At 34.7% G+C, this 27,046-nt stretch overlaps 1 protein-coding gene across 2 annotated transcripts in view; it reads right to left on the bottom strand.

The window, feature by feature from the left end:
* LOC149780260 (ER degradation-enhancing alpha-mannosidase-like protein 3) overlaps nucleotides 1-27,046 on the bottom strand; it is an 84,025-nt gene that overhangs the window by 50,873 nt on the left and 6,106 nt on the right. For both annotated transcript variants that reach the window (XM_089937065.1, XM_089937066.1), the window contains exons 3-10: nucleotides 24,668-24,768; nucleotides 20,533-20,572; nucleotides 17,571-17,683; nucleotides 14,777-14,930; nucleotides 14,128-14,256; nucleotides 11,947-12,052; nucleotides 9,771-9,868; nucleotides 2,092-2,217 (exon numbers count right to left, since the gene is read on the bottom strand). In XM_089937065.1, coding sequence (XP_089793191.1) covers nucleotides 2,092-2,217; nucleotides 9,771-9,868; nucleotides 11,947-12,052; nucleotides 14,128-14,256; nucleotides 14,777-14,930; nucleotides 17,571-17,683; nucleotides 20,533-20,572; nucleotides 24,668-24,768 — 867 coding nt within the window. The remainder of the gene's footprint in view (nucleotides 1-2,091; nucleotides 2,218-9,770; nucleotides 9,869-11,946; nucleotides 12,053-14,127; nucleotides 14,257-14,776; nucleotides 14,931-17,570; nucleotides 17,684-20,532; nucleotides 20,573-24,667; nucleotides 24,769-27,046) is intronic.

Below are 27,046 nucleotides of genomic sequence, written 5' to 3'. Positions count from 1 at the left end.
ACCCATATCTTGTCTTTGCTAAAGCTAGAGATGAGTCATACCCATATCTTGTCTTTGCTAAAGCTAAAGATGAGTAATACCCATATCTTGTCTTTGCTAAAGCTAAAGATGAGTAATACCCATATCTTGTCTTTGCTAAAGCTAGAGATGAGTCATACCCATATCTTGTCTTTGCTAAAGCTAAAGATGAGTAATACCCATATCTTGTCTTTGCTAAAGCTAGAGATGAGTCATACCCATATCTTGTCTTTGCTAAAGCTAAAGCTGAGTCATACCCATATCTTGTCTTTGCTAAAGCTAGAGATGAGTCATACCCATCCCTTGTCTATGTTAATGATACAGATGAGTTACACCCATGTCTTGTTTGAGTTGTAATGTAAAGAAATGCATCTGATTTATGTGATATTGTTAGTATAATTGGATTAGGTATATGTACTGATGTGATGCAATTTATTGATGTATGTATGAGAAGTAATTGATACCATGCTTTTATTATGACGTTGTTTTACCATACAAGAACATACGAGTATTTTGATGTGAATTAATGTGTGAACGAAGAAATTTAATAGCCATTATCTGATGACAGACTGAGTGTAGTGTGAGATGAGAGGGCTAAGGAAAAAGATTGTAATGTCTTTGTGTTTTCACAGGAAGCTTTCACGGGGGGCAGAACATCTGGTTCAGTTAAGTTCCAAGTCTCTAAGAGGGGAGACAGAAGTGAGACTAGCAGAGCAGTCAGTGTTGATAAGTCTAGTTTGTGGAGACAGTCGAGGAGAAGGAGGAAAAGGAGTCGAGAAGGAGAAAGTGGTGAAGGAGGAGGAGTATAGAGAAGTCAAGGAGGAGAAGGAATTTGGAGAAAGTCAGGAGGAAGAAGAGACAGAATTGGAGGAATAGGAGAGAAGAATACACAGATGAGTAGAATACAAGGACAGGTGGAAAACTATCTCACACTACCAATCAGTGATGCAATAGGCTATCACATATTCAAGCAGAAGGAGATCACTTGGGAAATTTTGACTATTGAATTGTCATTAAATTGTTATTATTTTAATTTCACTTTTTTGTATATTCAATCATTTAACTGTCTACATCACTGACTGGGGGCTCAGAGTTTTACATCTATCTTTCACTAATTTAACTTCCAACCAAAACTGAGCCTGGGTGGGACTTCTATAACAATTTAAATAGAATATTGGGAGCACCCCACCCCAACTATAAAACACATACCACAGTGGCGGCATAACAACCCATCACACCACAGAATGAACTAAGTTACTTGCACTTTTTATCACATTAAAGGTTTCCATTATTGAAATCAGTATGGGGTACAAACAAACGGGTTATTATAGTCAGACTATACATCCGAATCCAACAACCTTGGACAATTTTATTTGTGATTATAGAAAGAAATTAAAAATTTGGGGTTTATTTCAATTTTCGAAGACTTTCAAAAACCTCAGGGTAATCTGCTCGATTTTCCTAAGTATTTAAAGCCTTGAAAATGCTACCTCATTTTTCCTAACTCTCAAAGACCTTCAAAGACCCTACGAACCCTGATTAATGTATAGGTTCTGGGATTAAACTGTTTTGTTTAGGTCCCATTAAGGAACCCTTCCCAATATATATACTTCCCTTTTGTTCCCCAATTTCAAATCCATGAATACTTTCTGATTACTAATTTTACAATATCATTAATCAATAATTAACATTTCTTGCTCAAAGTTTAGGCCATTTTAAGGTATTTTCTGTTTACTTTCACTATAATCTAATCAATTGTTCTGTAAAAAAATCATGCTTAACAAAGACTGTCCCCTTGCAATCATTAGATAAATAAAGATAAAATAAGCTTTGCTCATTACTCCTGTATGTATTTACCAATTCAAGGACATACCCCTTTATAATTTCTGGACTTGTTAAACAAGAGACCTTTTCCAAACTTTATAGTTTAATCTCAGATTTTTTTTCTCCATTAAACTAAAATAGGTCATCTGTTGAATACTGACAAATACTGGCTGTTGTTTATAAGGCACTAAATGCCTTAGTATGCTCAGTGTATAAATAAGCTATCATTATACTGTTTGGTTCAATTACCTGTAGTCCAGGCCAGAAAGCTAACAATGCATCCATAAAGTGTTTAGAAGTTGACTGCGGTCTGTGCATGTGGACATCCACCAACATGGGGCCCTGGCTTACATACTTCATGATGGCATCGTAGTGCTGCAGATATAGGGGATTCTAATATCAGAGTACTCATTTCATATGGGACATACAATTTTATCTTTTGTTAACAGAAACTTTAAAAAGAAAAATATAACTTCATTTTTTCATAAAATGTGTCTGAAATGGAACAAATATAAAAGTTTGTTCATTATATGGCACATTTCCAGTTGTTTTGTGTAACAAAATCAAATTACAATCAGTGCAGGTAGCAATGGCTGCATCGCAAAGGACCATAACTCTATACCATTTCTTCAGATGAATCTTAAACAGAAAAACTTCTCTTGGAAAACAAATGTTTGGAAAAAATGGACATTCAGGGGTCATAACTCTTCTAAATGATGACAAGGAATGCTGCATATCCATAATATTTAAGGTCAAATTAATCTGAAGACACAGTATCTCTGGCTGAAATGCAATACCACCTAGTAAAGTTCTGCAGCAGAACGAAACATTTGAAGGACAGGCAATCAGGGGCCATAACTGTTCAAAATGATAATATGACCCAGCAGAATATAAATACATTCAAAGTATCATAATTATAAAGCTACAAGCAAAATTTGACTGAAATCCAATAAAGCTTATTCAAGTTTTGCCACTTAAACCAAAGCCAGGAGGTTTTGAAATCTGAGACAATGACATCTATAAATGATGTCATGTAATGCTGAAAATCGAATTCATACAAGATGCCACACACCAAATGTGGCTGACATTCAAACAGTTTTTGAGAAGTTGTCTTTCAGAAACATAGGTCAGGAGGATGAGCATTCAGGGGCCATAACTCTTCTAAATGCGACCATACTCATATAAGGCACAGATAATGAGAAAATGTTCATACCAAACCACATCAGAATATATTACAAGCTTCTTGAGATAAGTTGATTACAAACAACGTTCCTTGTGAAACCATGAAGTTTACTGTTAATGGCAAAATCTATCTGAACTGGAACATCTAGATCTTAAAACAAGGTACAGACAAAGTTGCATCTGAATAGTAGAGATAAACAATAAAATTATAAATTTATGCACTGTATACTATCTAATCAATTTCTTAAGGCAAGTAGGACAAACTACACTGAACACTATTTATAGATGACTTTATGTCAACCAGTGAAAGAGTTTACTGCATAAAATTGATACCAAATTATGTACCTATATCAATGTTTGGATCAAAAACATAGAGAACAATCTGTAATTTAAAGACAATAAAGTTCATATTCAAGCAAAGTGGTCACGCAAAATAATCTCACCTGCCAAAGAAAATTTCATTGATGTATGATCATCCATGTCTCAAGGAAATTCAAAACTCCAAAGTAGAGATAAATTCGGATAATTTTAATCATAGAAGACTAATTTGGCTTAAATCTGAAACATCTGCTGACCTATTAAAGTAATGAGACTACAGCTGGTATTGTTTTGTAAAGTGAAATACTGTATAGTTCAACATTTAACATTATCCAGAACCTATGCAAAGAGAAACTGTATAATTTCTTAACATTTAAGATCATCCAAGACATACACAAGAAATGAAAAATTACACAGTACTTCTAGGAACACTACATGTGTGCCTTGCATACAAACAGGCTATTCTTAAGAATACAGCATGTCATGCGTACAAACCAGCTATTCTTATGAATACTACATGTATGTCTTGCACACAAACAGGCTATTTTTAGGAACACTATATGGACATGAACACTGCATGTACACCTTGATACATACAGGCTATTCTGAGGAATACTACATGTATGTCTTGCATACAAACCAGCTATTCTTAGGAATACTACATGTATATCTTGTATACAAACAGGCTCTTCTTAGGAATACTACATGTCTTGCATACAAACAGGCTATTCTTAGGAATACTACATGTATGTCTTGCATACAAGGAGACTATTTTTGGGAACACTACATTTATGTCTTGCATACAAACAGGCTATTAGGAATACTTCATGTATGTCTTGCATTCAAAGAGACTATTTTTGGGAACAAAGTCATCTATAAATAGTTTTCAGTGCATACAAACAGGCCATTTTTAGGAATACTAAATGAATGTCTTGCATACAAAGAGAATATTTTTGGGAATACTACATGTACGTTTTGCATACAAAGAGACTACTTTTGGGAATACTACATGTATGTCTTGCATACAAACAGGCTATTCTTAGAAATACTACATAATAATAATAATGAGGACTTTGTATAGCGCCTAATCTTTAAAAGCTCTAAGCACTTTACAACTTTAGACAACACCTATAAGATAAGAAACATAATAATATTATTACAAAAACAAACATGAAATTAAAAAAACATTAAAAAAAATAAAATAAAAAACATGCTGAGAATATTTCAGGTAGGAAACATTATTAGGTCTTTAAGTTTGTTCTTGCTGTCGAAATAAGTGAGTTTCGAGAGCCCTCTTGAATGTGATCACTGTGTCTATGTATCTAAGTTCAGTGGGCAATTCATTCCACATTGCTGGGCTCTGGTATCCAAAAGAATGCTGTCCATATGACTTTGTTTTCATACTTGGAATAATGAGTATACAATTGTCAGAAGAGGAGTGTAAGTATCTTGCTGGTGTGTACACATGGGTGAGGTCAGATAGGTATGTTGGACTAGAGTCCGACAGTGAAACATAGCACAGAGAACAAATTTTGTGTTTGATTCTGGATTGAATGGATAGCCAGTGTAGGGTACAGAACAGCGGGGAGGTGTACTCTGATCGTGGTACTCTAAGTATGATCCGAGCAGCTGTGTTTTGAACTTTTTGAAGTTTCTGGAGTAGATATTGAGATGAACCAGACAGAATTGAGTTACAATAGTCCAGTCTTGAAAGTACTAATGAACACACAAGTGTTTTAGTGGCATCAACTGAAAGATATTTGCGAATTGAGCTGATGCATCTCAGCTCAAGATATGCAGCCTTGCATATGTTCATGACATGTTGGTGCAATGTGAGAGTACTGTCCAGAGTAACACCTAGGTTTCATAGTGATTGTGTGAATTTAATGTTGGCGTTGCTGATATTTATTGTTTTAGGTAAAGGATGAGAATGAGAAAGTTTTTGTGTTGTGATCAGAATGGCCTCAGTTTTATCATCATTCATCTGCAGCTTGTTACAAGTCATCCATGATTTCACATCAGAAATGCACCTCTCTACACCTTGGATGGTAGCATCAACTTCAGTTGGGTGGCTAGATTTGTATATTTGGGTGTCATAGCGTACAATTGATGAGACACTGGATGATGATCTATGACACCTGAAAGCAACTGAGTGTACAGAATGAAGAGAACAGGTCCAAGAACAAATCCCTGTGGAACACCACAACATAGCTCAACTGGGTAGAAGTGTATTCCATTTGCAGATACAATTTGTGTCCTGTTGACCAAGTAGGACTTGAACCACAGTAAGGCTGTATCATGAATGCCAAACACATCCTGGAGACGGTGAAGTAATATATCATGGTCTATTGTGTCAAATGTTGCAGACAAATCAAGGAGGGTGAGGACTGTAATCTTTCCGCTATCCAATGCAGAGAGAATGTCATTAACTACTTTTAGAAGAGTAGTTTCAGTACTGTGGCAAGGGCAATATGCAGACTGTACATTGCTAAAAAGACTGTTTGAATTTAGATGAGATACAAGCTGGGATAGAACAACCTTTTCTAAGATTTTTTAAATGAATGGGAGATTAGAAACTGGGCGGTAGTTCTTTAAATCGTTATGGTCTAGTGTTGGTTTCTTCAGCAGAGGCTTTACAATGACAGTTTTGAAAAATGATGAGAATTCCCCAGATGAGAGAGAGGTATTAATAACATCAGTTAGTGAAGGCAATACTGGATCTAAGCACTCAAGCAGCAGTGATGTTGGAATTGGATCAAGTTCACATGACTTTGGTGCACTCTTCATCACGATTGTACATACGAAATCCATAGAGACAGGTTCAATTGCTGCTAATGGTTGCCGCTCAAATTCTGTATTCCAACTGTATGGTGATGACGAGTCAATTGAAACTGTGGTGTCAAGCTTATCTCTAATGGTTTGTACTTTGTCACAGAAAAAATTTGCAAACATGTCCGGAGGTCGACTGAAGAGAAGGTAGCTGGAAGTGGTGTTGATTTGTTCCTTGACATTAGCTTGTTAGTAATCTCGAAGAGCTCTTTGCAGCTGGAACTTTCCATGATCTTAGTAGTGCAGTGGGCTGATTTCGCTGCATGGACTATATTTGTGACATTCTTCTTAGTGACTTCATAGATTTGCTTATGAATAGTGAGTCTGGTGGAAAGCCAGAGCCTCTCAGCTTTACGGCGGTCTCTTTTAGCAGTGCGAAGCTGGTCCCTAACACTGCTATACCATGGAGAACACTTTTTAATTGATACTCTGCATTTGGTAGCTGGGGCATGTTTGTCAAGTAATGAATGCAGACAGTTATCGAGTTGTTCTGTGGTAGAAGGTAAGCAAGTTGTTAGGTTAGCTTGGATGTCGTGCATTAATTTGGTTCTATTTATCATACAGAAGTTTCTCTTAGTAGCAGATAAAGGTGGAGGGTTAGGGACTGATACGTCAAGATGGCATATGATGCAGAGGTGATCTGATGCAAGGTCATGGGATACCAGGGAGGACCGTAGAATGTTATCATCAGGTCTATGAAGAATCCAGTCTAAAATGTGACCATGTTTATGGGTGGGTTGGTTAACTGACTGTTTGAGGTTGAAAACATTAATGGAATCTATGTTTTGATGTATTTGAGCTTCTGGGACAGTCAAAGTGAAAGTTGAAATCTCCAAGAATAATCAGGTTGCCACCTATCAAATTTCCATAGTCCAGGAACTGCTCCAAAATGACAGTCAGCCAGCTTGTTTTTTTTTTCTACTAGGAGGAGGGCAGTATAGGCAGAAAAAATGGACTGACCTTTGCTCCAGTGTGAGTGTGGTTTGGACTAGTTCAAACGATGTGTGGTCAAAATTGAATGTTGTGGTGTAGTTCAGACATTTTATCATGGAGTTCTTTGTGATGACAGCAATTCCACCTCCGCGAGAATTACGAGGGAACGACTTGATGGAGTAACCAGTGGGTGTTAGATCCGCACACTTGGGCTCATCACCTGATGTTTTTAGCCATGTTTCTGTCAAGAATAACATGTCAACATTTTCCTCGTTGATAAAATTAACTATTTCTGTGCGCTTTTCCAGTGGTCCTACTGACTGGGCATTGAATAATGCAATGCGCAGAGGTATTTCTTGGATAGCTGACATAAAGGTTGACGAATTAATTGGGATTTGAATTAGGTTATCTAAATTAACGGTCGAAATTTTTTTAAATGGTTGTTCCAAAATAAGGGAGATAACTGGAATTCTTCTTCCTGTTCTACGCCGGCCAGCTTTGAAACAATGTTTCTTTTTTCGCTTCTGTTTACATTTAGGTAATGATGAATGTAATCCCAGTTTGTTTAGTCTAGAGCACAATGTAGAGTGAAGAGCCAAGGAGTGAACATTTAAAGCAATTAATGAGGGTCCATCGTAGCATAAATGGGTTGACAGGCAAGTATCACGTGATGGCAGTTTGTTCAAAAACAGTGGAGCAAGACAGCTGAGAAAAAGTCTAATTATTCTCGTTTCCAAAACAAGGAGATGAAGAAACACATACAAATTTAACAGCCAATACATAATGAACACAATAACGAAGATGAAAACAGGCAACAAGCACAAATATCATGAAAACGGCACTAAAAAACGGAACAGCTGCTTCAAGCCAGTTAAGCAATAGCGGCCATCTTGTTTACTGCATACAAAGGGACTATTTTTGGGAATACTACATGTACGTTTTGCATACAAAGAGACTACTTTTGGGAATACTACATGTACATTTTGCATACAAAGAGACTACTTTTGGGAACACTATATGTACATTTTGCATACAAAGAGACTACTTTTGGGAATACTACATGTACATTTTGCATACAAAGAGACTACTTTTGGGAATACTACATGTATGTCTTGCATACAAAGAGACTACTTTTGGGAATACTACATGTATGTCTTGCATACAAACAGGCTATTCTGCATATTATGATGTTCAAAACTTTAATAATAAATCTTTATGTTCTTGATACTGATGCTGGTATTGTACCCAATGTGATATGAATGTCTTACTACTTGCCAATCTAGACAAAAATATTAATCACTGATATCTACTCATCGTTTTCCACACAGACAAACTGTGCAATATTTCACAATACTGGACTGCATCATAAAGCATAACACATGGAGAATGTGCTACCAAATTTGTAACACTATATCCATGTAAATACTTGGTTGTATCAATATGTGTGTATTCCACCAGAACTAAAATAAATGAAACTAGTTCACTTAGAGCATTGCTTCCTGTTCATTATTTAATAAATAATGAAAAGAAAAGTGGCGTCTATTTGAATTGATAAATACCTGTTTGCAATGGTACAGTCTTATATAATCATCTGGCATGTTACAGGATTAAATTACCATAGTCTGACATTTATCAAAGCATACATTTCTACCTAATCCCTCACAAAGTCAATAAAGACATCCACATTTTCACATGCAAATGTTGCAACCTATAAACATTAATCCAACTGACCTTATTGAATCTTTCCAGGTAGGTGTTGTAACCCATAAACATTAATCCAACTGACCTTAATGAATCTTTCCAGGTAGGTGTTGTAACCCATAAACATTAATCCAACTGACCTTAATGAATCTTTCCAGGTGGCTGTTGTAACCTATAAACATTAATCCAACTGACCTTACTGAATCTTTCCAGGTAGGTGTTGTAACCCATAAACATTAATCCAACTGACCTTATTGAATCTTTCCAGGTAGGTGTTGTAACCTATAAACATTAATCCAACTGACCTTACTGAATCTTTCCAGGTAGGTGTTGTAACCCATAAACATTAATCCAACTGACCTTATTGAATCTTTCCAGATAGGTAATGTAACCCATAAACATTAATCCAAGTGACCTTACTGAATCTTTCCAGGTGGCTGTTGTAACCTATAAACATTAATCCAACTGACCTTATTGAATCTTTCCAGGTAGGTGTTGTAACCTATAACCATTAATCCAACTGACCTTATTGAATCTTTCCAGATAGGTGTTGTAACCCATAAACATTAATCCAACTGACCTTAATGAATCTTTCCAAGTAGGTGTTGTAACCTATAAACATTAATCCAACTGACCTTACTGAATCTTTCCAGGTAGGTGTTGTAACCCATAAACATTAATCCAACTGACCTTATTGAATCTTTCCAGGTAGGTGTTGTAAACTATAACCATTAATCAAACTGACCTTATTGCATCTTTCCAGGTGGTTGCTGTAACCTATAAACATTAATCAAACTGACCTTACTGCATCTTTCCAGGTGGTTGCTGTAACCTATAAACATTAATCCAACTGACCTTAATGAATCTTTCCAGGTAGGTGTTGTAACCTATAAACATTAATCCAAATGACCTTATTGAATCTTTCCAGGTAGGTGTTGTAACCTATAAACATTAATCCAACTTACCTTATTGAATCTTTCCAGGTAGGTGTCATCTCCTAAAAGGATATAGGCCTTCAGCACATACTCATAGTATGAGTCAATGCCTGCACCAACTCCACTCTCTGGCAAGAAAAAACATTCAAAACATCACTAAGTAATGAGGGCACATTACTAACTGCTGCACCATCAGTGGATGCTAACCAAATTTCCTTTGAGAGCTATATATATAATGATAAATTGATATCTCTTCAGTTTTCAAAGGAAAGATTTTATGTTATGTATGTATGTATGTATGTATGTATGTATGTATGTGTGTGTGTGTATATATATATATATATATATATATATATGTATATTAGTTTCATACTTGCTAATCCAAGTTAGACTAGAAGCATGCAACTATTTATTCTATTTTGATCCCTTGATAAAGTTTCTACACTAGTAGGAGAATATGCTAGATTTAGTAAAAGAACTGCAAAAGAAATGTTATAGGTATATAGGAAGTAAAATTTATCCAAGCAAATAATTTACTCTCTGTAGCCTGAGAATGCTAAACACCAAGCAAAATAACAGGCTAAAATGGTGTAAAATTAACAAACAATGCATAAGAACTTGGAAAGAATCATGCAAGGAACTTAACCAATTACCATGTTGCATAATCTGACTTAAAACTGAATGCTGTCAAGAAGTTGTATATTGTTGCCACTGTATATAAACTACTTACAAATCTGAATGTTACATTATTACGCATCAAACAAGTTGAAAATTTTTCTATTTTCTATGTGATGTTATGTTGTCTAAATCCAGCCTAAACTAACTATTACCTAAAAGTTATAACAACTCATTTCTTTTAACATTGCTGATGGAGGACTGCAATGGCACCTCATCTCTTGTATCATTATAATGTCCACTCAAAAGTGAAAAATAAATTTTGACTCAAAGTGTCTGTCTGTGTGTGTGTGTGTGTGTGTGTGTGAGCATGTATATGTGTTGGTGTATGTCGGTCTGTCTGTGAGAGAGAAAGAGAGAGAGAAAGCAAAAGAGAAGATATCATTCTGATACATAATACAGTCCTATCCACTTATATCGACATCACTTATGTCGACAAGCTGAAAATTTTAACAAAAAAGCCAAGTCCTGGTCCCTTGGTCTACTATTACTACCAAAACTGTCATGCTTAGGTCGAAGTCAGATATAAAAAAAATGTACATCGACCAAGCCCTTGGTCCCAGTTTGAACAAATCCTTTGTTTTCTAATCATTTATGTCGACAAGCTGCCAGTTCCGATCCATACTTTGTTCAACAATTAGTTGATCTTGCTGCCAGGCTTTAATTTTCCCGCCTAATCATTTATGTCGGCAAGAGGCCAGTTCTGACCTGTACTTTATTCAACAATTAGTTGATCCTGCCACTAGGCTTTAATGTCGTGGTTGGATAAAAAACAGGCTTTTGTTTTGTCCTATAAAGTTGGCCCCTCGCTGCGACTTAAATAAAAGCAATGAAATCTGATAGATTCTTGCATTTTCCAAAGTGATCAGTGATTAAAACAAGTTCACTGTGCTGTGAAAGTTTCCTTTTTAACTTTATTTAGCAATGTATACAATATTATGCCTTCATTCATATCAGCCGCATATCTCTTGTTCGCTTTTATGTACTTTTCACGATGACTTCTGTAACTAAATACATGTACTGTTTAAATCAACTTGCTGACAGGTTTTCGTTTCCCTGTGAATGGCACCATCCCCTTGGTAGCCTCAATAAGATGGGAACAGACTGACCAAAATCTAGGCCAATTTAAGTACATGTACTTGAAGCATGTAAATAACAACTATGCAACCATGTGCTAATGCAGACATTGAATATCGTAGTGAATGTTTTTCATATCAGGATGTGACTTATGCAATATTTTATTGTGGATTTTATTACACAAAGGTAACCAAAATGTAATTTGTCAATATACAAGTGTATTTCACACTGGTTTTGTCTTCGTGTACTAAAAATTTCCAGTGTTTGTTCTCTCAAAGTGTAAATGATATTCACTGACGACAGGTCACCCCTTACTGATGAATTTAACTTGTATCTTTTTTTCAGACCCCCCAAACACTTATCTCGACATCTGCCTATGTCGACAATATTTCCTCAGGCCTGAGGATGTTGACATAAACAGGTAGGACTGTACTTATAAAATATTTTCTACAACCTCTCCTGACCCAGTCCCCATTGTGAATGTTGATGATAAGGCCAACAAGATCACTGCTCCTATGTCTCTGACTCCATAGGTAATCCATTACTTTATGAGCCTTTTCCTGTTCACATAAATAAATAAATAAAATAAATAAATAAATAAATAAATTTTTTAAAAACATCCATGGATAAGCTTGGTAATTTCACAATGTCTTATTTTTTTCAACTATCACCCTGAATTCACAACCCCAAATAGTGCATTTCTGCAATGACTGCATGTACAAAGTTTGGACAAGAAACATAAAATGAAGAAAATACATTCATAATGTTTGTACTATGTCATACTCTTTGAATTCCTATATTCAACACAAGACCAGTACTGTGCCATACACTTTGAATACCATATTCAACATAATACCTGCACTGTACCATACATTTTGAATTCCTAAATTCAACACAACACCTGCACTGTGCCATATACTTTAAAGTCCCATATTCAACATAATACTTGTACTGTGTCATACACTCTGAAGTACCATATTCAACACAACACCTGCACTACGTCATACACTTTGAATTCCTATATTCAACATAATATCTGCACTGTGCCATACACTCTAAAGTACCATATTCAACACGATGCCTGCACTATGCCATACACTTTAAGTACTATATTCAACACAATACCTGCACTGTGTCATACAATTTGAAGTCTCATATTCAACATAATACCTGCACTGTGCCATTCACTTTAAAGTACCATATTGAACATAATATTCTCTATTCCATACACATCATGTGTATGTGTCATAAACAGTGTCCGCATCATATGTGCATGTCATTCACAACGTCCCCATCATGTGTATGTGAGTGGCATAAACAATGTCCCCATCATGTGTATGTGAGTGGCATAAACAATGTCCCCATCATATGTGCATGTCATAAAAAATGTCCCTTTCATGTGTATGTAAGTGTCATAAATAATGTCCCCATCATGTGTATGTACATGTCATAAGCAATGTCCCCATCATGTGTATGTGAGTGTCATAAACAATGTCCCCATCATGTGTATGTGAGTGGCATAAACAATGTCCCCATCATGTGTCTGTGGGTGTCATATACAGTGTTCCCATCATGTGTCTGTGGGTACCATATACAATGTCCCCATCATGTGTACGTGTCATAAACAATGACCCCATCATGTGTATGTGCATACAATAAGAATAAGAGATGCATCCTCTACCCAAAATGGGCACAACATATAAAACACAATTACTTTTTCAGAACTATTTTTAAGGTGGTAATGTTCCAAGAAAATCACAATGTTCTAAACTGCTTTTAACTAACACTTCCCTACCACAAGATATACTGAAATCGAGACACATACGGTTAGCAATGCATTTTTTAAAATAAAAATAGTCGTAACTAAAAAAGGGATGTAGCTTGTTAAGGTATGTTTGGGTATTATGTTGAATATAGTAATTATCTTCATCATACAGGGAAACCAGTCCAACACCTCCATACAAAGAACACCCTTTCATAATGAACATTATGTATGGAACCAATTTCTTAATAAAATGTATGTATTTAGCTTCACTATAAAAGGCACCTATCCAAAAGGACAAATATGTGTGATCCCTGTCCTTTATAAACAAGTTTGACTTTATTACCAATATCAAAGTATTCAGAATATTTATGGTTTGGTGGGTTTGGTAATAAGGTACACTAGACAGGATCAAAGCTTGATATGAATAATCATGTTCTCTTTTTATGATCATAAGCAAATATCCCTAAATATAAGTTACCTGAATTATACATATTTTAAAGTGTTTTCTTTGCCTTGCCTCATAACAGAGAACGAATGAAAACATTATTAAAATATATTGTGAGAAAATTCTTAAAGAATGACATTTTATGGGCATTTTCAAGTGAAATGGTACTATTCTGAAATACTACACAAAAGATGTCAAACTTTGTCAAGACTGGTACACACTATGAATCTAATTTGATCCGAATTATATATCCTTTAGATAGCTCTGGCTTTTCAAGGTCAAAAACCCAACAGAGGTAACAGCTGAAATGGCTATTGTTAGAAAAATAAAATTATTTTTAGTAACAGAAAAGTAGAAAGCAATTCATAGGCTTTTAGAGGGATTTCAGCCACTCCAAGACAAAGCAAAAAAAAAAGAAAACATACCTCAAAGATAGGATCACCTGTAAGCCGGCTCAGAGCAGCAAATTCTAATATCATTGTACCTGCACAAGCTGTGCAAGTGTCTTTGGCATTTTTAAACAATGACTCATCTATTCCATATTTTAAATTTATCTGTAATAAATAAATATTGAAATTAGCATTTATAATAAATATCCAATTTTTAAAAGTAACTTTTGATAAATAAAATGATACTAAATAAATCGCAATTGAAAACCATAGCAAAAGTCATAGCTTTCCACATTCAATATAAATTGTTGAGCAAAATAGATAACATCATTTATGATAACCATTCATTTGAAATACATATTGTGTAAATTTGAAAATAAATGCATTTATTCATTCCCACTAGCGTAATAAACACGACTACTCTTTGAATCAAGAATTGCATCTAAAGTCAGTCCTCTGCATGGCCAAATCATGTTAACAAAACCCATGTGACAATGTCCTGGATCCTCTTTCTGTCATTTTTCATCAAACTTCCTCCATATTACCATCCTCTCTCCATTCTGATGTAAGCAGATTACTGGTTTTGATATTACTAATGGACAGAGGCACAAAATAATGGACACAAACATAAGACCAGTTATTAATATATCTAAAAAAATTGTTGATATAACAAGACATAACTTACCCTAGGATATGGTATACCAGTTGTTGTATTAAAGGCAGGAAGCAGTCTGTATCCAAGGCCTTTCGCCATATACAGTAACTCATCTTTATACCAGTCCATGGTTATTTTCTTCTTCTTAAAATATGATGCTAAAACATGACCCCCTAGCAACCCCCTGAAATGAGAGAAGAAAGCCTTATGCAATGAATGACAAAGACATACAATATAATTGTGAGAAAAACTTAAATTTGATCAAAAACACCTTGAAGGGTCTGACACTCTAGTAGCTGAAGAGAATTTGAAGAAATTCTTGTTAAGTTCATTTCTTCCATCCTTTTCTTCTTTTTTAGTTGCAGAGTACTGAAGTGATCTCAGATATTCTTGAGAAATTCTAAAATAACAAATTTATAACAAAATTATATTGCCTCCAATGTTTTACTGAATATCTTCACAAGTGCTGTATAAAAATCTCTGTTGTGGCCTTTAACCATGAACCTGATAACGTGGATAAAAGTCATCAAGCTCATCTCAGATGCTGTCGAGATAAACACATATCCAAAGTTTGATTCAATCCATAATTAACAATTACTTGAATAGATATTGCTGAACTGTTATCATTCTTCAGATATATCCACAAAATGGGTTTGATAAAACCTATCATACTTGATTGTGTCATCATGCCCACAAGCCATAACAAATAAAACTTTATTGTGTCATTATGCCCATAAGCCATAACAAATAAAACTTGAGTCAAGGCCTTAACCCTAAAATCAGTATCAGTGAGCTGATTATCAGCCTGTTCATTGAAAAACAACTAAAAACAAAGTTCAAGCAAAATTTATTTCTATATATGCAAATCGCTGTGTTCAGAACTCAGTGAAATAAAACAATGCAACCTGTGACCTTTGACTTGACAACCTAGTCAAATCAGTCTGGCTTTCAAAACCCATTCACTATAACACCAACTTGTTGGTGGTCAGATCTGCAATATTTTCTTTCAGTCCAATGACATGTTGCCAAAGAATGTTTTACTGAAAACCAAAGTCAATGCCACCATTCCTTCTTCAAGAAGAGTACTAATAACAAGAATTTGAAGAAGGCCTCTATGACTGCCAAGCTGGATGTCCGATTTGCATCATTTATAGTTAGAACCAACTAGATCAAAAGTCTTTAATTGAAAATCTCATGTAAATATGATCACTGGCTTGGGAGAAATAGAGATTACAACATTTTCAAGACAGCTGCCATAGTGGCCATCCAGGAGGTAAGATCAATACCATTTTCATTAGGTCCACAATATATAAGAAATCTTTCAGTGAAAACCAAATGACAATACAGTAAAACCTGTCTTGAGAGACTACTGCTATGAGACTACCTGTCTTGAAAGACTGGGTTTTCCATGCACAGATTTATTGATTATATAGTGCTATGACCTATCGTTTTCATTTAGGATGATATTAAGTCTTTTCATGAAATCCTCATGTCAATAAAATGGCTCATCTGTCCAAAAGAAGTAATGACAGGATTTTCAAGATGTTTACCATATCAGCCATATTGAACATTGGACCAGCACATTGACATTTTGAGACACACATAAGAAGCCTATTATTAAAACATCCATGTTGATAAGACCATCCATCATGGATAAATATACCAATAACAAGATTATATATGTCAGATTGGCATCCTTTTCATTTAGGTCCATCTATGCATCTTAAGAAATCTTTTAGTGACATAACCAATGAATCTGGAGTAGCAATAACAAGATTTCCAAGATGGCCATCATATGTCCATATTGGATGTCTGAGGGGTACCATTTTCATTGGGACAAACAGACCCTATGATGAATGTTTAAACAAAACTCAAGATAATCTGGTAGTACATTAGAAGTAACAATAAAAAAAACTTTGCTAACATTGGACTAACCAATGGCCATCACATAGGCTCTTCTCATCTTTAGCCCATATAGCGAAAATTCACAACAAGTATCATCATGCTAACAGTCTTGTATAAGATTTTCAATACTAAATAAAACAGACTGCCAGATGAGTCACACTCAAAATTCACATCTCATAATCTTCTAATACAAACAAGCAAAACTGAAAAACCTGACCCAATTTCATGAAAACAAGTCTTAAAAGTTAACTCTTAAGATATTATATTGGTCAATTCTAAGTTGGACATAAATTTCAGCCAATCACATTCATGGATTCAAGACTTAAAAACCTGTTGATGCAATCCATGCACGGTCTGAACCTCTTACTCACCTGCATATGACAAAACTAGTGATTTAAAAATACCATAGTTAAAATCTATCCAGTAAATGACACATATATATCTCATCATGGTGTGGAGCTGTATTTCTTTTTGTTTTACATATGTCTTTTTCAGATGAAACATGTCTGCTTGCTTGAAAATGTTGATATTGTGATCAGTTTTTATTCATATACTTCATTATGTGTTCAAATTTCTGAAGTTCAGGCATTTTAACTTTTATGGTAATATTCAAGCAAATGACATGACAGAACACTAAGAGATACCATTTTTTGTCAACAGATAGGGCTTTGTTCCACTGTAATTTTACAAACATTTTTTGTCAGCAGATAGGGCTTTGTTCCACTGTAATTTTACAAACATTAGGGTTAAGATATCCTCCATTGGGAAAACTGACTCCAAGTTAGATATTAGAAACTATAGAGGAAGGTTTTATTCTTGTATTTCTGAGAGCAAGTAAAGAGAAATTTTCTTTACAAACTAGTTCAGAAGTCATTAATATTTTAGTTTTCTTTAAATATTAAATCCATACAGTACTTACCCCAAAACCCGTATATTTGTTTCAAATACTGAGACAACAATGTCACTATCAAATCTGGATTGCTCAATCACTAATTTAACAGCTTTCTCAAATTCTACAGTGTCTCCAAGTACCTGCAAAGAAACATAAATTCATAACTTTCAGCTGAATTAAAAACTTCTGAGGGTGGAGGATAAAGATGGGGTGGGAGTGGGGTTCAAATGTTAATGGTATCAAAAGTGTGACTTTTTAAGTTATTTTCTCTTCCTGACATCATGAAGAACCATGGTTGGGACTAATCAATTTTACTACACAATATTTATTACACACTTAGATTTGCAACAATATGACACACAAAAGAGAAACAAATTTGCTTTCCTATTATTTCTCCATAAGATTTTAAAGTCTGCAAAAACTGTTAAATATATACTGAAACATAATGAAAACGTGTTTTGTATCAAACACAGCTGAATCATTAATAAACTGAGTTAAAACTTGCTTAGGAATCAATATTATTTTTAATATGGATAAGTTTTAGTCTTTTATTTCGCCATTCTAGTTTTTTTTCTTCAAGTCCACTATGAACTTAAAAATCTTGCATATGAACATACAAGAAATTCCCTGCTACCTGACACCAAAAGGATGGTGTGAATGATATGAATACACAATCCTCTGCTTCCCCATACCACATAACGGATGGTGTGAACACTTATGAACACACAATAATTCACTGCTTCCCCTATACCTGACACCAAAGGGATGGTGGAAACACTATTAACACACAACACATTCTCTGCTTCTCCTATACCTGATTAAAGGGATGGTGAGAACATGATCAACATCAAAGATTCTGCCAAGGTTGCACAACTACCAGTACCTTGTACTGGCAAGAACGGAAGAAATCAGTAAAAGGTCCAATTTTACAGATATAAATGCTAATCAACCAGTCTAATCAATGTATGGTTTATCATTTGCATAAAGTAGGGAAAATTATGTTGTAAACAATACTTTAGAGAAAAAAAAAGGACATGAATGAGCTTCTTACCTTGATAGGAGCTGCGTAGGTAATGAACAATTTCACAAGTCTACACCATGACAGTAAAACATAATCTACACACAGTGAACAAATTTGGTTCAAAGTTCATGTATAAAGAGTTAAGATGACTACAAGCAATGCATAAAAAGTTCCATTTTTGTGGCTTTGTTTGAATGAAAGCTTTCACCTTCATCATGGCTTATAAAGCACTCAACTTATGGTCACTGATAAATAGAAAGCAGCAAAATCCAAACTAAGCCAGTCACTCAACAAACAAACATGTGGTTATTAATTTGATTTTAATAGGGAGAAATAAAGACTTGGATTACATTCTATGATGCAGAAAGATGGGTGCTTTACATTTGTATTGTTTTATGCACCAGAAATTAGTCATACATGACAGCACTGGATGGAGAGTGAGTTTATCTCTTTGATGGCTTCATGCTTTGACAGCAACTACACACGATGAACTGGTCTCTAAGCTCCGTCAGTTCTTGAGCTGCAGCAGCAATCAGACAATCAAATACCACGCTGCAGTAAGACGATAACCAATGGGACTCCAACCATAACTGTGGGTTGTCTATTTTAATAGATTAGGGAGGCAAACATATACTAGATGTATATATCATTAAACGACCCAAGTCCATGAGAGAGATAATTCAACTCCCCTTCTGGTGCTGTCATTGCAGTCAATCACTGATCAAAGTTGGCAAGGATATATGACTACAGTTGTATGAAAAGAACAGATCAGCTTCTGACAGACTTTGATGTTGAGACAATTAACTTTCAAGGCTTAAAAACACATTTGACAGTTTGTCTGAACACAAATACCTACAGTCTCATTTTTTTGGGTGATCATGGTAACACTTGGAACACATTCTCTTCTTCCCTTTTACCTGACCAAAGGGATGGAGGGAACACTATGAACACATGGAACACATTCTCTTCTTCCCCTTTACCTGACCAAAGGGATGGAGGGAACACTATGAACACATGACACATTCTCTGGTTCTCATTTAGATAACTGTTATCCAGCTGTAGGACAAACATTAAGACCAATGAGAAGTATTCATTATTTATAAAGTGAATTCAATTATTACTTATTTCTCCAAAAATACATGCTGGAGACCTGCTGTGTGAATTTACTGGAGACTAAGAGGTGGGCTTCTAATTGATACAAGTTTTTATAAGAACAAACGATTGTCAAAATTTGATTAAATTTAGGGATCAACTCATCATCACCTATGGGCTTATCATACACATGTAGTGTTTTCCTGATGAACAAAACCTGTAACCTTAATATTAGCTCATACTTATCATGGCTTAGATCAGCCATCAAATCAAGCGCTTACTAAATAGCTTTCCTGCATCTGACCAGAGACGCTTTTGTTGATTATCTAGTTGTTAAAAGCATTTACCAACTGCACTTGTTGAGGCTGAACAATGGTGGAAATCTAGTTTTTGGTATTGAGGGGAATGTCTTTGATATTACACAATTCTAATGTGTATAATGACTGCTGCAGTCTTCTTAACTGAATACAACTCTAATATTTAGGGTTTGATCATAGATGTGTCAGAGGGTATGATCACAGACACTGTTCTCATATAAAAACAGCTCTTGAAAATTACCTCTCCACCCCACCCTAGCCTCTTACGAAAAATGTAAGAGCACAAATTAGACTCTAAAAATCATGAAGAAATCACTGCATATGTATTAACAAGTAAAAACCATTGTCAGGCACACCTACAGAATGAAATCAGAAAACTAAACTTGACACTGCTAATTTTATTAGGAGCATTTTTTACCTGTATTTGTACAATGTCTGGACCTTAAATTGCAGAGCAATTTAAAATACTTCCAATCAGATTAAAATAATTCATAATGGATTTTTTTTTATTTGATTGCTTTTATTAATAAATACAATTCATCAGAAAAATCTGACTTACTGCCAATGTATCCAGAGTATCAATCAAGGTTAGAGTAAAGCTGAAAGAAAAAACAATACGGTAACTTATACATCACTAAAAAACAATATTATATCAGAAGCTCATACAGTTTTAATAGAAGGCAAGATTTTCTAGATATGTAAAATTATGGCTCAGTGAACATAAAATTGTCAATATTTTAGTCTGTCAGTCAGGCTTTCATGAGACATGTTTTCTTTGTTATTCATGGAATGTGATATATTTATATTATGTACCTAACTGTGCATCAATAAATATATGTTGCATAATATTTATTCATGAAAGACATATAATCAGTATGTTGCTTGCATTGAAATATCCTTAAATAATCTGGAAACAGCCAGGACCAAGTAACTATAACTCCTTATTTTACATCATAACAGTTGCGACCAAGTAACAATAATTCATTATATTTATATCGTAACAGTTGACACCAACTAACAATAATTCACTATAATTTGTACATCATAACAGTTAAGACCATGTAAGAGTAATTAATTATTAATTATACATGGTAACAGCTGCGACCAAGTAAAAATAATTCAAAATATTATTTTTACATGGCAGCAGTTGTGACCAAGTAACAATAATTGAAAATTATTTTTACACTGTAACAGTTGTTGCTAGTAACAATAATTCATTAATTTTTACATCATAACAGTTAAGACCATGTAACAGTAATTAAGTATTAATTTCACATGAAAACAGCTGTGACCAAGTAACAATAATTCAAAATTATTTTTACATGGTAACTCTTGTGACCATGTAATGATAGCGCATTAATTTTACATACAACAGTTGTGACCAAGTGACAATTATTCATTATTATTTCTACACTGTAACAGTTTGGACCATGTAACAATAATTCATTATCAACTTTACATAGTAACAGTTATGGCCATGTACCATTAATTCATTATTTTTACAAGGTAGCAGTTGTAACCATTAAACAATTCGCTTTTATTTTTAAATGGTGACATTTATGATCATGTAACAATAATTCATTATTATTTTAACATGGTAACAGTTTTGACATAATAATTCGTTATGAATTTTGCATGGTAATAGTTAGGAAAATGTAAAAATAGCTCATTATTATTTTGACCAGGTAACAGGACCATGGAAAAATAATTCATTATTATTTTTACATGGTCACAATTTTCAGCACTGGAGCTATAGTACTGTCATCAGTAATCTAGCTGGACCTGTAATTTTCTGGATGCCAGTGTTTCCCTTTACGCACATTTGTGCGTCAGGGACGCACGCTGGAGAAAATTGACGCACACATTTTGTTTCCGTGTGTATTTTTGATGCAAAGGATTTTCATAATGTGATCAGGATTTATTTAATACCCAATGCACTGGACGAGGGATGGCATCGTATATACTTCGAGCATAGGCATTGACTGGTTCCCCGCTTTGTTTGTCCTTGCCTTGCGCTCCTCTATTCATATTGCAGAGTGCAACGCAGGGAACATTCGAAACAATGAACCAGACTAGCATAGGCAATATTATGACGGAGTAGCTTCCCCTAATCTCGCGAGCTCTCATGCGATTTACATCGAGCTCAGCAAGCTGTCATCTAAATGTTTAATCTCAATGCTTGCTGCACTAGAAAGTGATCTCCAGATTAAAACGACATGCACTAAAAATCATTAGCGAAGAAAGTGAAAGAAGCAGAACACAAAAGAGTAACTGTGGATCAAACTTTAATGAAAAATGGAGAAAATAATACCCTTGACTGGAATATGGTATTCATACATTAGGATTACCGGTGTGACTTATGATCGTGTGATTGCGAAGACTGCAAAAGTGAATAATCCTTTCGTGACAGGGTTTTAGAATTTTAAAAAATCTGCCCTCGTTCGCCACAAGATATCTGGAGAACACATTATAACCCAAGACATTCTTTCACAACAAAGAAATCAGTGAACTTGCATAGACAAATGCGTTATTTGGATTACAAAGTCAGCAGGTCATTGCAGATTTTGTTGGTTTTTAACTTTGCTGCAATAAAAGATAGATCTTAAAGTTCAAGTGTAACTTATTAGAAAGAAGATGAATCATTATCTTCCTTGATATTTGAATAAATATGTTCTAGGACGAAGTACAACGAAACCGATGATAGTACACATTTTATGAAAGGCAGTAATTTTTCTGCCATTTTGTTTAAAAGATTTATTTGTTTTTTGTATTGGCTTGTATGTACTGTGTTGGGCTATAATATTGCTTCATAATGACTATAAGGAGACTGTTAAAAGTACGACTTTAAAACAAAAATGAACTAATAAAATTATTCTTTGAATGGACAGAAGAAAGTAAGCTAAGAAATGTTCTGCATATACTCAAATACAGAGCTACATGTAATCAATAGAAATGTTTAATTTTACATCAGATTAGTTATTGATCGTTGGGGATGAAGATCATGGTGAATTCCAAGAGCTAATCAATAAATATTGTTTACTGAGGGGTTAATGGGACTCAACCCCCAAAGGTGGTGCTCTACAGTTTTGTATTTTGCATAGGGCTAGAATTTTAAAGAAAAAGAATTTCCCCGGCTTTCCTCACTGGTTATACTGGCTACTTAAAAAAGACCTTGTGTATGTTAGATATTGTTCAAAGAACCATTAATTCCCTTTATGTTGGTGTATGAATGATAGGTGTAATATGGGTAATAGAGTACACAGCTTGGCATTACTCCAGATGTGCACCTTTCAAATACATGCTTGCTCCACTTGGTCATTTTCACTTCCTGAACTTCAGAGGTAAATTGTAAAAAAAAGAGCCAATAACTATATTTATATTTTACGTATTTGGTAATTCATTCATTGCACATTCAGAGCTGGTATTGTCTTGTCTGGCAAAATTCATTTTCCCTATTCTAATACCAGCTAAGGATAGTGTACTTTAGACTAATTCAGGTTGACTGTTTGAGCACAAGGGAGCAGTCATTTTAGTTAGCAGTGTGCTTAGATCATGTACAATTTCCAAAAGTACAATATCCAAAGAAATGTCAGCCACATTACAATGAAGTAGCATACAGGTATGCCAACATTCTCTCCAATGTGCATGTTTCAAATACAAACAACTTCATCTTACATACATTATTCTCTCAAAAGTACATAATAACTGGTGAGTACCCCCAAAAGGGGGCTTATGAAATGAAAGCACTTGAAGCTCCTGCATTTTAAGAATTTCCAGGTTCCATCCCACCGCCAACCTGACCTGCACTTGAACTGATCCTACTTACTGTCTTGCTGTTCATAATGCAAAAAATAAAATGTTTCAAATACTGCTATTTACTGTTGAGCAAGGACATTGTAAATAGTGCAAAGGAAGAAAATGCAAGAAGAAAAAAGGCTCATACTTTACAACAGTGTGGAAAATTATGCCAAATCTGTGTGCACATATGCAATGTAAAATGTCGACTAAGTAAAGTGAATGAATAGCCATGATGGTACATATGTGATCTTCGCTAATTATCTACTTTGTTAGGCACTGCTTACAGTTGTTGACAGATGGTTAAAAATCAAGCTGATGGACAAACAGTTATCACTATTCCATTTAAAATATTCAGTTGCTTCAAACTTTTCAAGTAATGCCATGCCAACTGCTGGAAGAAGATAAACTGAGGATGAAAATTCTTACACATCTGGTAGGATGAGTACTTCTGTTATACACAATGTGAAAAGTATCACTCAGTATTTAAATAGGCTGACCTGTCAATAGAGTTGACACTTTCTATGTTCAGCCTAGGTCTATTACATCAAAGAGACCAACTCCAGCTGCATTATACAAGCAATGGAGCTGCCTCCATTACTGTACACAGGCAAAATGTAAAAAGTAACAGAGGGAAAACCTAAAGATCTCTACATAGGAACCAATTTTTCAGCAGTTTCTTTTAAACAAATGAAGTGTGTAGTGGGTATTTATATGACAAAACATTATCATGTAAGCCTTTTTCTACTTGCAAACCAGGATATAATGCAACCCTGCTTATTTACCAGTGCACCATGTACTGTTCCATTCAAAGTTAAAATAAAAAATAACAATCCTGATCTTATCAATCTGACCACACTGAGATACCTAATATCTGCCAAGACAGAATTCCAACTTACTTTCCCAAGACATCATCCACATCCCCTCGACTTGGCTCTCTACCACGGTATCGACCTTTACAACTTAGTGGCATTAAATCATCTGCTGGAAAGGCATGTCTCTGTAGATAACAGAAAGTAAGAGACATAACTGAGTCAACGTAAAATAATTTTTCCCAACATTTTGGTTCTATCCGAAAAACTTTAATTCATCATATATTTTTTATTTCAAATACTTGCATGTGAAATTCTCAAAAGTAAGTTTTTAAAGTTACTGCATCCTTCAAAAACATTATTCTCATCAAAATCTATATCCAAATTATCTTCAAATTATCTTAATCTCCCAAAAACTTGAGAATTCTTAATTAATTAATAATAATAATAATAATAATAATAATAATAAACAGAAGTCAGATGAGCATGTACTTTTGTATTAGCATGCCCAACAAGTACAGTGTGTACATGGTTATAGGGTGGGGCTCTTGATAGTTTCCAATCCATGATCCAAATTCATTTATTTTTCAAAATGTTTCTGTACTTGTCTATGTCAATGACACTGGACATAAATGTTGTAAATAATATATACTGGTATGTGTGTGTGTGTGATTTGGATTTTTAATGTAGCTTTAACAATTTTTCAGTCATATTGCTACAATGTCTGCAGTGTGGCAGTTTATAGTGATGTCTAGTACTGGGGCATCATGCCGCAGACATGTAATATGATGTCCAACCCAGTCACATTATCCAGACACCAGGCTAACCAGTCCTAACACTAAACTCTTAATGCTGAGCACCAAGTGAGGCAGCTGTTAGCACCATTTTTGTAAGTCTTTAGTATGACTCGGCTGGGGATCGAACCCAAGACCACCCACATCCGAGGCGGATGCTCTAACCACCAGGCCACTGGAGCGGTCTATACTAGTATGATTTTAGTCAGAACTATTTTGTAATGGTAATAAAATTTTCAAACAACATACATCTGTATAAATACAAGTTATCATGAAGAGGAAAGAAAAAACATAAATCAGAAGTTTCACCATCTAACAAAAGTATCAACTTACAAGTACATGTACCAGCTGGTGAATCATTATAATAATTTTGTTCAATAACTCAAATGCTTCTAGGCTATCATTAATTTCACAAGCAATATCCTCATGGTACAACAAATTTCAATTTAAATTGTTTATACCCCAGATCTGTGTCACCATCTGAATTAACATAATCCAAGTAATCAACATTCTCTTTGCTAGATACATGTAGGCACCATGCATCATTGCAAGGGGAACATCCTCTTTACTTGATACATGTAGGCACCATGCATCATTGCAAGGGAACACCCTCTTTACTAGATACATGTAGGCACAATGCATCATTGCAAGGGGAACATCCTCTTTACTTGATACAAGTGGGCACCATGCATCAATTTTCCCGTCAAAGAGGAAGGTGGAAAGTTAGAAAAAGAACTATTATGCTCTGTATTATTCTGGTGTGAATCTGATGATTGCATATGCCAGAAACCAACTTGCTATAGCCAAATTTTACTTAAAAATTCACACATGATCCCTGAAATAACCAGCAAAACAAACTTTTGCAGCGCAATCAGAAGTGAATTAAGACTTTTGGGCTATGCTAATAACATTACTGATTATACCCATTATATCATCTAATAAGCATTTGAAAAGAGGATATCTACCATGGAAACAGTTACCAGCTTTTTAATTATAACTGGAACCATGGTAATGTTATACAACAAATGTTGTAAAGAAAAATAAGAAAAGTTGTTATATTTTTATAAAGCTGTAATAGTATTTCATTGGTATGTTAATTATCTGACATGCAAATAAGCAAATACAGAAGCTTAATGTGACTGTTTTGAACACTATAAATGTTTAACTTCAACCCTCAGTTCTCCCTAATTTGACATCACTGCCTGTTCAAGCTGGAGAGATATTATTTTGCAAAAATATTTGAATCCAGCATGGACCTTGATTGTGGAAATTTCTTTTTTAGTTTCCAAGACTTGCTTCAGTGCTTTCATCTTCTCCATCGATTCTATCTACTCACATACAGGACTCAAATTTTTCAGACAGGCCAAAATTATTCTGAATATACCTTGTGCAAGACTGTTGATTACATCAGCCATTACCAGTACCTTCACTTCAGGAACATTTATCTCCCAATAATTTTGTGAAGCACACCATTTTGATTGTTTAACTCCATGTGCTGAGGAGTAACTAGGCCATAAAGTGGTCAAAACAGTTTTATTTCTCAACATTAACATTCATGTCCATGGAAAATGAAATCAAGTGGTCTGAGCTCTATATGGTAAATGAAAATGTTAAAAGAATTAATTTGCTCATTAATATCCTTATGACTGTACAATTTTATTTTCATAAACTA

This window comes from Sinohyriopsis cumingii, chromosome 16 (assembly GCF_028554795.1).
Source record: "Sinohyriopsis cumingii isolate HCF-2022 chromosome 16, ASM2855479v2, whole genome shotgun sequence".
Lineage (NCBI taxonomy): Eukaryota > Metazoa > Mollusca > Bivalvia > Unionida > Unionidae > Sinohyriopsis > Sinohyriopsis cumingii.
Note: the sequence above shows the minus strand (reverse complement) of the source record. Positions and strands in the feature narration are given on the sequence as shown.